At 48.5% G+C, this 16,826-nt stretch overlaps 2 protein-coding genes across 3 annotated transcripts in view; both read left to right on the top strand.

Moving 5' to 3' along the window:
* The window catches only part of LOC123622203 (serine/threonine-protein phosphatase 4 regulatory subunit 1-like), an 80,430-nt gene extending 78,708 nt beyond the window's left edge, over nucleotides 1–1,722 (top strand). For both annotated transcript variants that reach the window (XM_045528392.1, XM_045528393.1), the window contains exons 19-20: nucleotides 218–359; nucleotides 1,201–1,722. In XM_045528392.1, the coding sequence (XP_045384348.1) occupies nucleotides 218–359; nucleotides 1,201–1,358 (300 nt within the window). In that variant the 3' untranslated portion in view covers nucleotides 1,359–1,722. The remainder of the gene's footprint in view (nucleotides 1–217; nucleotides 360–1,200) is intronic.
* Nucleotides 1,723–4,331: 2,609 nt separating this feature from the next.
* ANKRD60 (ankyrin repeat domain 60) lies at nucleotides 4,332–16,379 on the top strand (the record flags this gene model as incomplete). Its single annotated transcript, XM_045528440.1, has 5 exons — nucleotides 4,332–4,716; nucleotides 9,638–9,768; nucleotides 11,284–11,449; nucleotides 13,572–13,914; nucleotides 16,128–16,379. Coding segments are annotated over 4 exons (987 nt in total), but the record flags the coding sequence as incomplete, so codon positions are not given.
* Between the last annotated feature and the right edge of the window lie 447 nt (nucleotides 16,380–16,826).

The following is a 16,826-nucleotide window of genomic DNA, read 5'->3' as shown; positions in this document are numbered from 1 at the left end:
CCAAATCTTATACTACTTGTGACCCAGTGCTTAGTAGTAGATTACAATAAAATACTGATTGTATTTCTGACTATATTCAGTGTTGGGATTTAAAAATTCTCACACACATTCCTGAAACCTACAGATTGTGAAATTACTTCTTTGGAATTAAAAAAGTGTATGTTTTTAGAAACTGTTGAAAAACGTTGCTTTTTTGGCTGTGGGTTTTTTGTCACAGGCAGTGGTGAGCGAGGAGTGTGTCCCCGTGGACCAGTTTGTTGAGCACTTGCTTCCCAGCCTTCTGAGCCTTGCGTCGGACCCTGTGCCCAACGTGAGGGTGCTGCTGGCCAAGGCTCTGCGGCAGACACTGCTGCAAAAGGGTACGTGGAGCGTTTTGTAATCCTACACGTTCTAAATAAACCCCATCGGTTGTTGAAGGTAGCAAGTGGATTTCCTTTAGGAAATTGTGGCAAGTTTTGTGATAACGTACTTAAGATTTATTCTGTAAATTAGTATGTTAGTTTTTATGCTTAAATTTATGTTATTTATAAAATAACTAAGGACATGAATGTGATTCAGTCTTTATATTTACTAACCAGATACTAAAATACAAAATCTTACATAGCCATCTGGAAATGAGGGAAACTTTTGTCACTTTTGAGTTATGACATGATAGAGTATGAAAGGGAGCAAACTTAAGCCTAACTGCTATTAAGTTTTAATGGTATTATTTTGTAGTCAGTAGAAAAGGGTTATAACCCAACCTGGTTGGTTATTTAAACCTGAAGAGGACTTCACATAAGCTTTGTGTCCCTTGGATGGTTTCTTTCTACACCACATACGTAGGAAAATGTCCTCAGCTCTGCCCTGCATGGACCTTTCTTGCCACTTCACCCCCTGCCCCACCCTTCCAGCAACCTGCTCCTCCTCTTGGGTTCTACATGTTGCCATTTCTTTCGTGTTGTAGAAAAAAAAAGGTAAAAGTAAATTTTTTAGTTATTACAATTTTTAAAATATGGATAACTATTGGAGATCATCTTTAAAATTTAAGAAATACTCTTTAAGTAAGGCATTTTATCATTTGAAAGGACATATGTATGTGATTGTCCATGAAAAATGATTTACTGTCCTGACATGTGGTTAACAAAAAACAAAACCAGAGTGTGTTTTTGAGCACAGTTCATGGCACATGTGATTCAGACTCATGGTTTCTCTCTTTAGCCTATTTTAGAAATGCCGGTAACCCTCATCTTGAAGTCGTAGAAGAGACCATCTTAACTTTGCAGTCTGACCGGGACCAAGATGTTTCCTTTTTTGCCACCCTAGAACCAAAGCGGCGGAATATTACAGACACAACTGTACTCGAAAAACAGAAATGAGGACTTTGTGGTACATTGCAGTCTGATCGTTTCATGCTTGGCACATGTTGCTTATAACTTGAAGGGGAACTTACTGTATTATACCTGCTGAGGGAGGAAAGATTTCTGAACCTTGCACCCGATTGACTGGCCCCTTTCCCATCTGCAGCCCTAAGGGGGTTTATTCAAGAAGGCTGGGCCTGCTCTGTGCTTCCCCATCCCTGGAAGCCTGATCGGTAACAGGCTGTAGAAAGGTTGCAGACCCAGGCAGCTACCTGGGTATCGAGGTCTCCATACCATCATATTACCTGCCACCAATTTGTTTTCTCTGTGACACACTATATTATTTGAAGTCCTCCCCCTCAAATAAAGTAGTTTATTAGAAGCTTTTAAGTCTTTAATATTTGCTTCCCTTATGTTTTCTTATAACATATAGTTTATGGTGTTATATTTTATTTTGAACTGAAATACTGTACATATGTAAATAACTTTTGACAGGAAGAAAAATACATTAATGTAATATTAGCCCCTACAGTGAGCTGAACAAATACATCATTTAAATTTATGCTCCACTTTGAGTTGCTACAAATATAGTCCAATTTGTTTACTTTCAAAAAATGTGATAAAGAAACTGTTAAAGAACGATTTATGGCAATCTTTCTAATGTTGTACTTTTGTTATAAACTGTACTTGGAACTTTTGCTCAGATACTCACCCCTTCCCTTTTGGTAGGAACTGTATCTATAAAGACATGTGTTGGCCTTTAATAGAGGCAACGAGCTGAGAGATCTTTCATTTTTTTATGGATATGGTGTCATACGCTTAAGAACTTGGGAGGGAAACTGATAATTGAGATACATGGATTTTGCTAATGCTTTATCTAATGCTTTAGAATCTTAACAAAAAATAGGAAAACATAGTTCTGATCAGAACTTGGCCACAAGTTCTTCCCACCAGTGATTTTGGAGGTTAAATTATGTACTTTTCAAATTGACTTAAGTACACAGCACTTAGACTTCATGCTTTTAAAATTTAGACTAAGAGAAACATGCTCTAGAAATTAACCAGGCTTTTCATTAATTAAAATATTTTTCATTGATTTAAGATTTTATAAACATTTCATTCAATTCTACATGTATGTATGCTCATGTTATTTTTCTTGTTCCTATTTTTATGTTCTCCAAGGTGGGCATAGGGGAAGGAAGGAACAGCCCAGTTGGGTTTCAGGAGCTAGCTGCCAAGGGCATGCAAGCTATTTCTATTCTTCCCTTTGATCTTTTTCTTGTCTGTCTTTTCTTTCTTTTTTTAAAATAAAATTTCTGAAGCTATGTATTGAATTTCCTGGTATACAGGATGTTCCCCCGCCCCCTTCCCAAATTCCATTGAACCGATTCTTTAAAAAGAAAGGAAGGAATCTATACTGAGCCAAAGAAAATAAGGTACATGTATGAGAATTTTAAATTATAACCCAGGGTAGCCTTTAGGCAGCTTCAGCAAAGAGTGAGTTAATAAATTGGAGGCTACATATTAAAAAAAAAATCCTTCTTGTGTTCAATATTTGCCTAAATAGGTGGAGATATTGTTTTGCTTTGGTAACAAGCAATTTCTAATTTTTTTTTTATTGCCTAGAAATTGAGATTGTCATGTTGTTAAAATCTGTTGATCTAACAGCAAGGAGAATTATTCAACTGGAATCTTGTATTTTAAGCAGAGCTTAATTTTCCATTAAGGAAAAAAAATGAGCTTCAGTTTGTGTTGTGATCTGTACGATCTGCATGCTCAATCACAGCATGCTTGCAGAGAATACAGGGGCTCTTTGGTAAATAATCTAACCTTTACCATTTCATTTTATATGTTAAAATTTTCCTATATTTAATATGAATGCCTTTACAATGCACAGATTTTTTATGGCTGTAATTTCTCTGCAAAAATAAATTTTAAAGCTCGTATTTTATTTTTTGTAACAACTGAAAATTTTCTAAGATTGTTCTGGTTTCCCTAGCCTTTTTGTCTAGCGTTCCGCCCCCGCCCCCACCCCCGCATCACTTTAGCTCCTGTTTGTATTTAATTGTTGTTCGTAGGTGTTGAGTGTTTGTCATTTGACCACCACATGTAAGCTTCCTGTTTACTTGAACGCTGAGCCTCGTCTCCGGGTGAATTAATGGAAAAACACAGATGGGTTTCTCACAAACAGCTCTCTTGAAAGGTGTCTTAACAATAGACATCATCACTGCCTTTCCCAAGTGGACATTTCTTCCTTTGTTAAGTGTTTTTATCAGCACCTTTCTCCCTCCAAGATTTCAAGAGCATTTTCAAAGATGATGGATTTTGATGCAGCTTTGTAAATTTCCATGAAGGCCTATCTCTCACTCTCGGAGTCCACAGTGGGGACCAGATCTTGACTACATCTGCCGAAAGGAGTCATATTTCTGCAGTGTTTGTTTTTCATTCATGCTAGAAATGTGTTTAAGCATGACTAAAGACTGCGCCTGGCAAGGCTGTAAACCATGCATGCAGTGATGATTTAGTGCGTTATTCACAAATAAGCCCTCCAGGTGGTTCGCCCCAAATTATGCAAAGATTGTATTTTAAACTGACACAGAGAAGAGGGAACCATTTTCCTAATGGCAGCAAGACTCATCCTCCCGTTTTCCCAGTGAAAAGAACTGACGTTAACAGCAGCTTTGGAAGCTGCTAGAAGGAGCTGGGGAGGAGGCTCGGCCTGCGGTGGGGGCTGGGGCGGGGGTCCGCGCTGTGGTCCGAGCGTGGCCTCGCGGCAATGCGCCCGCGCTCACACCAATAAATCCCGGGGTTTTAGGAAGCCTCGATGCCCTTATTATTTAGGCCCCATCTCCCGCGGCCACGTGAAACTGCGCCTTTGTTCACGTCGGAGGGCTCGGGCCTCGGCCGGGAGGGGCGGGCGGCGCGGAGGCGTCACAGTCGCGTGGGCGCCAGGGGCGGGGGCGGCGATGACGCGCTCGAGCGGGATGACGCGCGCTCCGCGGCCGGGCCATGCGGCGGGCGGGGCCGGGGGCGGGCGCAGCGCGGGCGGCGGGGCCGCTGGGGAGCCCGGGGGCGCGGGCGGCGGGACTCGGCGGGCCCAGGGCGGGCTCGGCCAGCTCGCGGCCCCTCCCCGCGCGGCCCCCGGCCCGGGGTCGCCGCCGAAGCGAGCGGCTCGTCGGGGATGGGCAGGCCGGGAGCGCGCCGCCCGACTCGGCCCCTGATGTCTTCTTCTTGCGAGTGCGGCTAGAGGAGACCGGGGAGATGTTCCGGGTGACAAAATGCCACAGCGACATGACCGTGCGGGAGCTCAAGGAGGAGCTGGACCTGCTGGTTGGCATCCCCTTCAACCTGCAGCGGCTCCAGTACCTCGACCAAGGTGGCTCCTGCCCCGCCCGACCCCTTCCCTGGTCACGTGTGCTCCCGAGACAGCCAGTCCACTTCTGCACTTGAAGCCCCAAAGAGAACTCTGCCTAGTGAGGACCCCCAGATGTCCAAGAAAACCTCAACCACCTTGAAACCCCACATGGAAGAGCCACCTAGGGTCTTGGCCACAGAGGGACTTCCCAGTCCCAAACACACCAGGTTCCCATCAGACCCCAAATCTCCACAGCAGGACCCTAGTTCACAAGCACATCCTGCTGTATCAGGCTACACTGCCAACCCGGAGCACATCCTGTCCATACCAGGACCCCAGGCCTCAAAGCTCCCCGGAAGCCCAGACTCTCAAGCACCCCATATTTTCATGAGGGACCAGAGTCCCAAAGCCAACTGTGTTCATATAAGACTTGCCTGAAACAAAGCTTGTCCTCAGCAAGACCCCAAAACCTAAGGCAAATCTGCCTGAATCAGGACCCCAAACTCAAAGCAAGTTCATGCTGGACTTGTGAACATCAGAACCCCAGACCTCTAGGCAACCATGTCCATGCGAGGATGCCACAGTCCAAAACAAATCCTGCTGATCTCAGGACCCCAAGCCCAGAAAAACTCTGCCCAACACTGAACCCCAAATCTCTAGGCTAACCATGACTACCTCAGAACCCCCAATCCTCCATCAGTTGTGTCCACACAAGGATGTTAAAACTCAAACCCTGCCCACTTCAAGACCCCAAAACAGAACAAACTTGGCCCAACTTGGACCCCAAATCCCCAGGCTAACCATGACTATTTCAGGACCCCGAATCCTTCAGCCACTTTACTCTTGCAGGGATGCCAAAGAGCAAAACAAACACTGCCCACCTCACAACCCCAAAACCCAGAACATAACTTGCCCAAGACTGAACCCCAAATCTCCAGGCCAACCATGACTACCTCAGAACCCCAAATCCTCCAGCAACCATGTACACACAAGGATGTCAAAGCTCAAAACAAATCCTGCCCATGTCAGGACCCCAAAACCAAGAACAAACTTGGTCAAATCTGCACCCCAAATCCCCAGGCTAACCATATGACTGTCAGAACCCCAAATCCTTCACCACCATATCCACATATGATGCCAAAGCCTAAAGCAAACCTTGCTCACTGTGGGACCCCATCTCTGAAAACTCTGCTCACATTTGAACCTCAAACCTCCAAGCTACATCCTAGATCACACTCTACCCGCATCATGACCCTAAATTCCTCAGCAGATATGCCCGATTCTGAGTCCCCAGTCTCCAACTAACCGTTTGTATGTCTGAACCCCAATCATTAGCCACTTCTGTCTACATAAGGATGACAGCTCAAAATAAACCCTGCCCACATCTGGACCCCCAAATTCAAAGTCACCTCTGCCCACATCTAAAAGCCAGTCTGTAGGCTCCCATTACTGCATCAGAACCCCAATCCAAGCAACATATTCTCATAAAGGCTCCAAAGAATGTGACAAACCCTGCCCACAACAGGACCCCAAAGCTCAAATCCCCAGGAAAACCATGTTTACATCAGCACTCCTAAGTTGAAGCTAACTATGTCCATGTAAGGAAGTCAAGTTTCAAAACGAGCCTTGCCTACATGAGGACCCCAAAACTCAAGGCAATCTTTGCTTGTATTTGAAACCCAAATCCTTCAGCCAACCTTATCCATACTAGGACCCCAGATTCTAGCCCAAACCCTGCCTGTGTCATTACCCCAAATTTTGTAGCAGATCCTATCACCATCAAGACCCCCAAATCTCAGGGCAGATGTGCTCGATTTCTAACCCCCAATTGCCACACCACCCAGGGCTACATGAGAACCCCAAATCTGAAAATAAGTCCTACCCATACAAGGACTCCAAATCCCAGATAACCCCTTCCCACGCTAGGACCCCCAAACAGCAAACCTTGCTTTCATCAGAACCCCAAATCCAGAGTAAATTCTATCCTTGTCAGGACCCCAAATCTCAAAGCAAACCCTACCCACGGTTGGACCCCGAATATTGGCACTAACCCAGTTCATATCAGAACGCTGAATTCCAAACTGTGTCCTTGTCTACATCGGGAGCTCAAAGCTAGCCCAACCAGAATCAGAACCCGGTACTCGAAGCTCCCCATGGCTAAATCGGGATCCCAGGGCCCCCTGTCCAGACAAGTCCCATGTGGTAGGTACCCAGTGGAGGCCAAGGACCCTAAAAGCCCATGCCTCCCTCCATCGGTCTCCTTCCCTAGACCTGAGGACATGGGCTTCCCTATCCCGATTCCCTACAATATTTAGGATATGAGAACAGGAGCAAAGCCCCTGGGCTCCATCATCTCCCTACCCGGTTGAAAAAAAAATGCAAAACCCTTCAAGAAAATGAAAATATAAAAAAATCTCTGGGCTGCTGGACAGAGAACATGAACGGCCGCTATTGCAGAGAGACTGCAGTCGTACTGCAGGGACCGGGACGCCGTGGAGACAGATCTGAAAGCAGCCTGTGTCTCCACGAGCCCGGTGCTCCCAGGCACTGCCCTTCCCGGGCTCGGGCTCGGTTTCCTAACCCGTAGGGCAGAGCCCTGGAAGCTCTAGAATTCTCAGTGCCGTTTCCCCCTACGGACAGAAACGAGTCAGGAAGCTCACGATGTACAGTGAAGGCCAAAATACTTTCCTTTGCTCTCTGTAAAATAGGTTAAGCATTTTTCATGACATGTTTGTTTTCCTATTCGAAAGATGCTCTTGGGCATTTTTGAGGCTTTATTTGTAAAGCAGTGTGTTGTGAGCCTAGTCTGTATTTAACATGTTAGAAATTGAAGGTGAGTTATTGAAGGACTTAGCGAGAGTTCCCAAACAAGTAATTTGAAAATTATGTCTCCTCAACTGCAAATGTCTGGCACCCCTTCTGTTCGCTTATTTTCACTGATGAGCTATGCCGAGCTATAAATTCAAGAAGGCTAAGAGGGACTGAGAGAGATGGGGTGATTTAACAGTGATGTCACAATGCTATCACTCGACAGACGCTCAGCAACCGTTAAAAGCTCGACCTCTGCTGTTGCAGTCCTTACCAGTGGATGGCAAACAACAGAGAGAGAAGGTGATACTTTGTTGTGAGAAGAAATTTGGGCCACTGCCTATTAAATAATCCATTGACGGGGGTCTTCTGCCCACCTCCAAGGTCGCGGGGCAGGGAGCGGGTGGCAATCAGATGAGATCATGTGTGTGAAAACTCTGAGATACACAAATCTCAAAGCACTGAGCAGATTCACGGGCAAGGGTCGCCGTTACACATCTGTTGTCAACTCTGATAATTTATTTAGCTGGTGATAATTAGCGTTTGTCTAAGCCTAAGGCAGTGGCTGCCTGTCTGTACAGAGGATGTGCTCTGATTTCTGTACGAGCTGTTCAGCATGTTTGAATTGTACTCTTGTATTTCTCAGGGAAACACAGCTTAACTCAATATTTTCAAAGTTGTTAGGAAGTCACGTTGTCTTGCATAGGCTAATTACTGATTATCTTCCGTGTTTAACTCACGAATAGGACACTAACTGATTTGCTAATCACGTTTCTGTTTACATCCACCACCCTGAGTTTCTGGTGACCGAATGGTGCCAACAGAGAGCGTGAAGTGTGAGGTCCTGGAGGGAGGCAGGTCTGGTTATGGTGCGGCTTGGGGTTTACTAGTGAGCTTCAGTTTGCTCCCGGGCAAATCGAGATCACAAAGCGATCACAAAGCGACCTTGCAGGGCTGTCGTGAGAATGAAAGAATGCAAGTACTCAGTACAGGCACGAAGTCATCACTGAGTACTTAGGACACAGGCACAAACTCATCGACCACTCAGCCAGGGAACCAGAAAACTCATGAATTCCACTCACTTGGAATATATGATAATCGAACCTGGGCAGAGATGAGACTTTACGAAGAAAGCAAGTTATATCGTTATTCTTTTAAGCAAGACTGTAAGTGGTCATGCAAGAAAATGTGTGTGTGTGTTTAAAAAGATAAACTAAACGGAACTGCACTTTCTTAAAAGGTTCTGTATCTAATTCCCTTCTGCTAATACTGACAGTCTTCCCCAGACAGTGTGAATTTGTGAAGTGTGAATTGATCCACCCCATTCTTTGATGGGAGTGAGATGCAGTTCTGAGTGGCAGTTCAGGCGGAAGAGCTCTGACAGGCCACATCCAAATTATGGCAGACACCAGCATTAGCTTCGTACGTTACCATAGATTCTCAACTGGGATGATTTTGTCCCCCGGGGGCCATCTGGCAATTCTCCGGGGACATTTTTGATTGTCATAACGGGGTGAACATGCTACCGACATCTCTCGGGTAGAGGCCAGTGAAGCTGCTAAACATCCTCTGGTGTGCAGGGCAGCCCCCCAGCCCCACCCCGAGGAGAGTTCTTTAGTCTAAAATGTCAGGAAGGCCAAGGTTGAGAAACTCTGCCTTAGGCTGTAGTTTGAAAGACCCAATAATTTTTTTGTTGCTGTTACCTCTTTAGCCAGCTAATGACATCAACCAGAGTCATATTTTAGCTTAACATATATAACTTGTATAACTACGTGGTACTGTGTCTATTATGTATAGTTACTGCAAGTTTAAGTAGTAATTCTATTTGTAGAATTTGCCTCATAAAATGACTTGACTGACTTATGTATTTTTTTTGCAATAGGACAAGTTATAATTACAGAATTTTATCAATTGTTGCCATTGTTTTTTTGTTTGGCTTCTATCTGAGCTGAGCCAAATTAATTTTCTAAAAAGCATTAACGACACCAAAAGAGACTCATGTGGAATCATCCAATGGGATCTGTGTTCAAGATTCTAAAATTATCTTTGTATCCAAGGTCAGATAATCTCTTAACTCATGCAATAGTTTATCTGTAATACCCAATTTTTTTAAAGGAAAAATTATTCCTCATAGGAGTTTTGATGGATGGTGCTACGTTAAAGTTCCACGATGTTGTTCCTGGTGGAATTATTTCATTATGTATCTGGCATCATGACGGATGGACAGAACTCGTTGTGGCGGCTGTGGAAGGGGATCTCAGTAAGGTGTTTTCACGCTTCTTTAAATGGATATTATACTTACAAAGCAACCGTAAATTGTAGGGGGAAAAATCAGTCTTTAATAGGGATATGTGAGTAAAAGTTTCAGAGTAGGGAAAAAAGATAACGACCCCTGTTTAATTATCGAATACCGTATCTAGTGCTTTCATTCATTCTTTGGGTTTACGTATTTATTAATATGATTTATAACGCACTTACCGCCCCCCCCAGGGAATCAAGGCAGCACATTGTCTATTCCTGTGTGTATTTTATAAAGTTGAAAATCTAATTTAACACACTGAGCGAAGAACTTCAGAGAACTTGGAAATGCGCAGCCCAGCGCTCAGGACCTTACATGAGTGGGGTGCTGGGGTGGTCCTGCCGGGGGGCTGGGGGCCAGAGAAAGCCCTGCTTCTTGGCTAAGCCACAGGCGCCTGCTGTTTGCGGGGCTCCGGGGGCGGGCGGTAGGGGGCAGGAGGATCAGAACCAGGATGTTTACCGGCGGGGAAGATGAATCACTCTGACAGGGGGCAAGTGTAGACCGTCTCCAGAGAAGAGACTCAGATGGAAGGCTGTGAGCTCAGGGGGAAGAGGAGTCCAAGTTCACTTGCTGGGAAGGGGTCAGGGAGGCTGAGCACAGGAGGGCAAGGGGGTGAGGCGGGGAGGAGGGGTGGGCGGGGCCAGGACCACAGCATCCCTCCCCACTGCAGGCCTCAGGCCTGGGCGGGAGGGTGGCGTCCCATCCAGTGGGACCCCTTGCAGTTGCTCCCCTACCTTTGCTCCTTCACCCTCCCCGGCCTCCCTGGCCTCCCCTCCCACCGGCGATTTGGTCCAGGCCTCAGTTTCCTGGCCCTTGCTCTGGACGTGGGGTTATTTCCCTCCTGTTTGAGGTCTTGAGTCAGAACTGCCGTCACCCTTGGCTTGACCCTGTCCCTCCCTGCAGCCCCACACCTGACTCCCACATCTGGGACAGGGTTCCTCTCTGTGGGAGCCCATAGTCTTCCTCCCAAGCTCAAAGACCTAATTTATAATACCAGGAGATGATTGTATTATGGAGCTATTTATCTGCGAGTGGAGTTCAGAGTGTTCCCAAAGCCCAGGGGATTGATGGGCACAAAACTAGGTCGGAAGGCCAGGAGACATCAAGTCTCCAAAGAAGTTTGTTGCCCTCTGGGAAGGCCGTTGCATGGTGGAGGGTGTCTTCCTTAATGGCCACAGCCACCTTCCTCTGGACACCCAGCAAAGCTATTTTCTCTTTTCAAAACACGGACAGGAAGGCCTTCCTGCCCCCTGAGCTGACTGATGGCAAATTTTGTTTCCGGAGCATGTATAGCATCGAACGGTGTCCTCCCGTGCTTCCCTGGGCTTCCGACAGCTCAGTTCGGGCTTGCACCTCTCTCTTCCCATCATGACCTCCAATTTGGTATCGAGCAAAGCTTCCCCTGAGAACGCCCCGTCAGCCCTCCAGCAAGGGGTAGCTGCCCTTCTGAGAATGACTCAAACCCCATTTATCTTGCCCAGCTATCTGGTATCGGTATCACTGAAGACTCCTTCTACCGAACTGCAAATTCAGAACATTTTAAAGATGAGGAGTGGAGGCGGTGGACGTCTCAGAGGGCGTTTGTGGCATTGTATATCACCTCGCACAGAGGCCACGCTGATGCGGTGCAGTACCTTCTAGAACAAGGTAGTTCTGGAAGAAAGCTCAGTACGTTCAAGAGTTGGGGTCTTTTGCTGGTAGGGAGGACACAGTGTCTTGGCTTCCCAATCCCTTCAGCAGTGGTTTCCTGGACTGTGTCTTGTCAGCCCTCAATCCTGGTCCCCATGGGGCCACTCGCTCCCTGTCTGGACAAGTGTCCTAGGACGTGCCAGCCAGAGGCTGCGCCCCTTCTCTTAACCAGGTCTCTAGAAGATTCTTTCTGTCGTGGTGAGATGGGAATTTCAGGGAGTAGCTAAAAGGGTTTCCTGGTTTGGTATTTCCCACCAGACACATCGCTGGGAATGTCCCCACGCTCTCTGCCTGACTTCCGTCCTCCCCTGCAGTTGGGGTTCTGCGATGATCCAAAATGGTCCAGCCTGTGCCATGGAGCCCTGTGGTGGCCAGCAGGCTGGCGGGCTCCTTCCCCCAAACCCTGTGATTATTTCCTCCGGAAACATTTGCCATGCACTCTCCTCTCACCCCACCTCCACTGAAGGGCAAGACCCCCCCCTCCTCCTCTCTCTCTGCCCCCTCAGTTGATAGAAAGGAAGCCTTATCTAGCTCTGTCTCTCAGTTAGAGCTTTGCACGAGATTCTGCAGGATCTGTCCTCCCTGCGTGTAGGATAATTTTGGGACAAGATGCCCACTGATTGAGATGTAGACTTTTCAAGAACAATAGACCACAGCTGTGGACACCCCAGGCCACTGGCTTCCTTGGGAAAAGGAAGACCGTGTTGCATGGTGTTGGGTCCATGGTTTGCTGCTCAGACAGGGCCTTTCGAGGGTCTCCCATATCAACCGCCCTCCGGGGAGACCCTCTCCTTCCTGCAGCCGAGGCCCAGCCTCTCTCAGCCCCGTGTTCTCGTTTGCCCGCTTTCACCGAGCAGGGGGGAGACTATCTCGGAGATCTCGGGCTGGACGGCTGGGCGCGCGCCGGAGTGTGACCCTCTGTGATGGGTACCGGCCGCCTCGACCGGGTCCACCTTCCTCCGCTGCCTCTCTGTGCTTGCCCTGTTGTTAAATGAAATATGGGCTTTTCACAGCCGAGCAGTCCTTTAAGCTCATAAAAAGTCATTTTCACTCTGATGGAACTGTGATGTATTTGAAGGCACCAGTTAAAAAATGACAGCCAGCTTTGCAAAGTTTTCTGTCCTCTGCAGACGGCTGCTGTGAGGGGCCCCGCGGTGGGTGCCGGTGTTAATGAGAGCCTGTTTAGAACTTCACCTCACCAACCAGCCGTAGCTCATAAAAACGGGCTACCGAAATGTCACCTGAACTTAATTAAATTGCCTTGTTTTCTGTGTCGTAATATTTTTTACCCAGAGTTTGATTCAATTCAACAAGTCCATATTGGACACCTGTCATTAGCCCCTCCATCTGCAGGAGGCGGCGAGGAATTCAATCGAAACGAAACTGTCCATGACTCAGGCTGCCCCTTGACTGTCATTTCCCGAGTGCCTGTCTCCTGCAGGCACCGAGCTACGTGCCGGGGATGAAAACAACAGTGATCAAAACAAGTGTGTTTTCTGCCCCTGTGGAGCTTATGAGGGGAAGTCAGCAAATTATGACAAATGATTAACTGCACGGCCTTTCGTGTGCAGGATGTTCTGAAAATGTGGAGTGTCTCCTGAGCCTGGGGTGGGGGCTGTTCAGGGGGAAACTGAGGAAGGTCTTCCTGAAGAAGTGAATGAAACCTAAAGAAAGGTGGGAGTTAGCCCAGGAAAAAAGGTGAGAGTGTTGTTAGCAGAGGGAAGAGCGCGTGCAAAGGGCCTGGGGCTGGATGCAAAGCAGGGTTATTTAAGGGCTAAAGATGGAAGGCAGGTGTCGGTGCAGCCTTGGTGGTGGGTGTGGGAGGAAGAGCGTGGGGGCAGGGGGTGTAAGGGAGAGGTGAGGTGAGGCAGTAAAGACCTCACCCTGCGGGCGGGGGGATGGCAGTGATGGGATTTGAGCAGGAGTGTGATAGGAGCATTCTAGAAAGATTGTTGGCTGCTGCAAGGGAGACAGGATTGGGGGCAAGGCAGCAGTGTCCTCCAGGCAGCTCCCCCCAGGGACCATTCCCCTCACAGCCCTGGACCCCTCCTGGCCCCCAGCCGGCTTTCCTATTTTACAGGAGCCAACTGCCGCGGCAAGTCCCCCCTAGGCAGGACACCTCTGCATGTGGCTGCAGCCATGGGTCGGCTGGACTGCATAAGCCTCCTGCTCAAGTGGGGGGCCTTCATCCACGACAAAGACGCCAAGGGGGAGACCCCCATCTCCATCGCCCGCCGCCTGAACCACACGCAGAGCGAGCGGCGGATGTTCCTCCTCCACTGGCTGGCACAGTCCGGGGCAAAGGACCTGAATGACATGGCCATGAAGAAGGTTTTTCAGAATGTCAAGTCTGGGTTTGGGCCCAAGAGGAAGACCCCAAAGTAGCTCCCACTGGGAATGTTTGCCCATCGAAGCGGACTTAGGTAACTTTCCAAAATTTAATCCCATGGTGGCCCTTGGTGAGCAAAAATGCAGGTAAACATGGCAATTAATCCGAACCAGATACTAAATTATCTGTCCTGTTTGCAAATGACTTTGGAGAGTGTTGCTGAAAGTAGGTGAGTTTGTAATCCATTACAGACCTAGCAAGCTGCAATGGCAGCCTTTAATTTTAAGCTATTTGTACATTGTATCCAGTAACGAGGCTTCAGGTGGAGGGGAGCCAATTACCTCCTCTCCGGTATGCAGCCGGCGGGCTAATGCACGGCATAATAGGGGTACAACAGCAGTGATAATAGCACTATTGTTATTGCACAAAACAAGTCCCAGCAAACCTTGGGAGATCGTGGGTAGCGTGGGCTGTGAATTTTGGTTTGTAAAACCCATGCAGCCAAATGCTCCCCAGCGAGGAATGTTCTGGAATTTCCCTGAGCCATCCTCGAGGATCTGCTTCTTGAGTTGGGGGGCAGAAGTGAAGCTGGGGAGAGCTTGGTTCTCCAAACATCTTCTCCAAAAGGGGTGCCTCATGACTCCTGGTGGCAGGTGACTTACTGGCACTGGATGTGGAGGAAACAGAACAGAGGTGGCCGCACCTGCCCTTCGGTCCCAACCCTGGTGGTTGGAGCAGTCCCCTCCCACCAGCTTCCTCCTCCTTTCCTTGGGGCAGGTCACCTGGGAGTGTCTTAGCTCTTGGATCTGCATCTCACAATCTCCTCTGGCCCCCAGGTGTGCCTGCAGGGCCTGGCCTACCCGTGGGCGCCTGAGCTGGGTGTGGGGACAAGGACCAGCAGCTGTCCCAAGAGGGCACCGTGACTCAGCCTCAGCAGAAATGCCAGCCAAAGATGGCTAGCTCTCCAGAACTTTCCAGAAATTTGGCTTTTTGATGGGATAACTCCTGCTTTTTCAATGTTGACTTGAATTTTTGAGGAACGTGGTATGGTACGAAAGGAGAGAGAAGTAGGCCACACCCACGGGACTGCCTCTGGGTGTCAAAGTCCAATTTGTTTCAGTGAGAGAAGTGGCAGAAATAATCTATGCCTCTTTGGAACCATCCACAGCCCTGAAGCCACAGCGAGGGAGCGGCCCTGGGTCTCGCTGGGGGACGTGTGTCCTCCACTCCCGACCCCACCTCCAGGCCACTTGCGTTTCTGCAAAGCCCCCTCTTCTAACAGGCTCCTGGAATCACAGTGTGTGGCCGAGGTCTCTCTACCCCCAAAGCTCTGTTTTGCAAGTGACAGGAAATGACAGTGTTTCCTGGCTGCCCTTGCTTCCGACTTACATCCCAATAACAGGAGTCGGCTTTTAAATTAATTGGTCGCATTTCCTGCTGTCATGGCAAGTGCGATGGTGTTGATGATGTGGCGTTACACTCAGGGTATGTGGCTGTATCCCGCTCAGCAATCTGTTTGACAAATAGTAGTCGGGGAAGAAATAGCTCAGCGCCACCTATGTCAAAACCGAGATCTTGTTCTTGGCAGATGTTCTGCAAAGTCAATAGGCAGATATTAAGTAACCCCAATCCAACGGGTCAAGTCATTTAGCTAATGAGGTGTGTTCAGGGTGCGACTTGGGCACCCTTTTAACTGAACAAGTGGCATTACTCAAAGTCACGTGTGTGACAGCTGCTTTGCTAAGCCATCTTTGCTGATAGGAGTGCCAACTGCCTGACACCCGTATCTAAAAATCTGAGGCAAACCCTCTGTCTTCGTATACCCCCAATGCAGTTAAATACTTGGCCAGACATCGGGCAAGTTCCAAACTCTCTGTGGTGACACTGTGCTCAGTGTGGGGCAGGGTCATTTGAACGCACTTGTAGGTCCTGGGGAACTCTTCCTTTCAGACACCCTCAGCATCCTCTGGAACCGGGGTGGGTCCCTCTCTGGGCCCTGCACCCCTGGGTCCCTTGGTCCCCTGGGCTCTACCTGGTCTTTGGCGCTTTGCCTTCTCTCTGCGAAGACTCCCCTCGAGGCCCTCCTCGCATGCCGGGCTCCCACACCAGCTCGTCCGTCTCAGACCTGGGTGCTGCTTCACTCCAACATACCCACCACCCAGGGTTCCAGAGGGTAGGGAGGGCATCCCACTGGTGGCACCTCAGGGGACTTTAGGTGCCCCTGACACTGCATTACCTTACGCTGAAACATTGGGTCAGAAAGTTCATCCCCTTTCAAACTGCTCTCAATCCTTTTCCTGTCCACAGGGAGACAGCGTCCTTTCCTCGCCAGTGTGTCTTCGCCACCACCGCCACCCTCGCCAGTCTCCGTTTTAGCACTGCACACACGGAGCGCACCCGCACAGGCCACGGTATTCTGCGAGGATTCAACCGTCCTGTCCTGTTGCCGGTGTCCTGCGGGCAAGATTCCATTCCTTCCTCCACTCCCCGCTAGTTGTGCCACCTTGGGACCAACGGTCACCTCCCAAGAGCCTCATCACCTGGTCGTGCTGGGGAACAAAAAATGGCCACAGCAGGTTGAAGTCTGAAGACCCCAAGACCCGTCAGTGTGATCCCACAGTGCAGCGGGAAGGGCGTGGGCTTGCAGTCTAGAACTTTCCTCTCGCATGAGCTGTGTGGCATGGGGCCAAGCAGTGGTACCCCTCAGAGCCTCAGTTTCCTCCTCTATAGTTTTTTGGTAATAAAACCCTGCCTGCTGTCATCACGGGTGTGTGTGTGTGGGGGGGGGAGGTTAAACGCCTGGCGCAGAGCAGACACTTGAGAAATGGCAGCTGTTATTGTTGTGATTATTGCCACTACTTAATTTGCTTAAAATGTTTGCTCACTGGGAATCAATACTCTCCTGGTCTCCGGATAGCCTCGTACATTTTCAGCAGACCTTATACAATAAGAGTCTCCGGCCACAACTAATAATTCCCAAAGTGGGAGATAAATAATTTCCCTTAA

The sequence above is a fragment of the Lemur catta genome, chromosome 17 (assembly GCF_020740605.2).
Source record: "Lemur catta isolate mLemCat1 chromosome 17, mLemCat1.pri, whole genome shotgun sequence".
Taxonomy (NCBI): domain Eukaryota; kingdom Metazoa; phylum Chordata; class Mammalia; order Primates; family Lemuridae; genus Lemur; species Lemur catta.
This window is presented reverse-complemented; position numbering and strand designations above follow the sequence as displayed.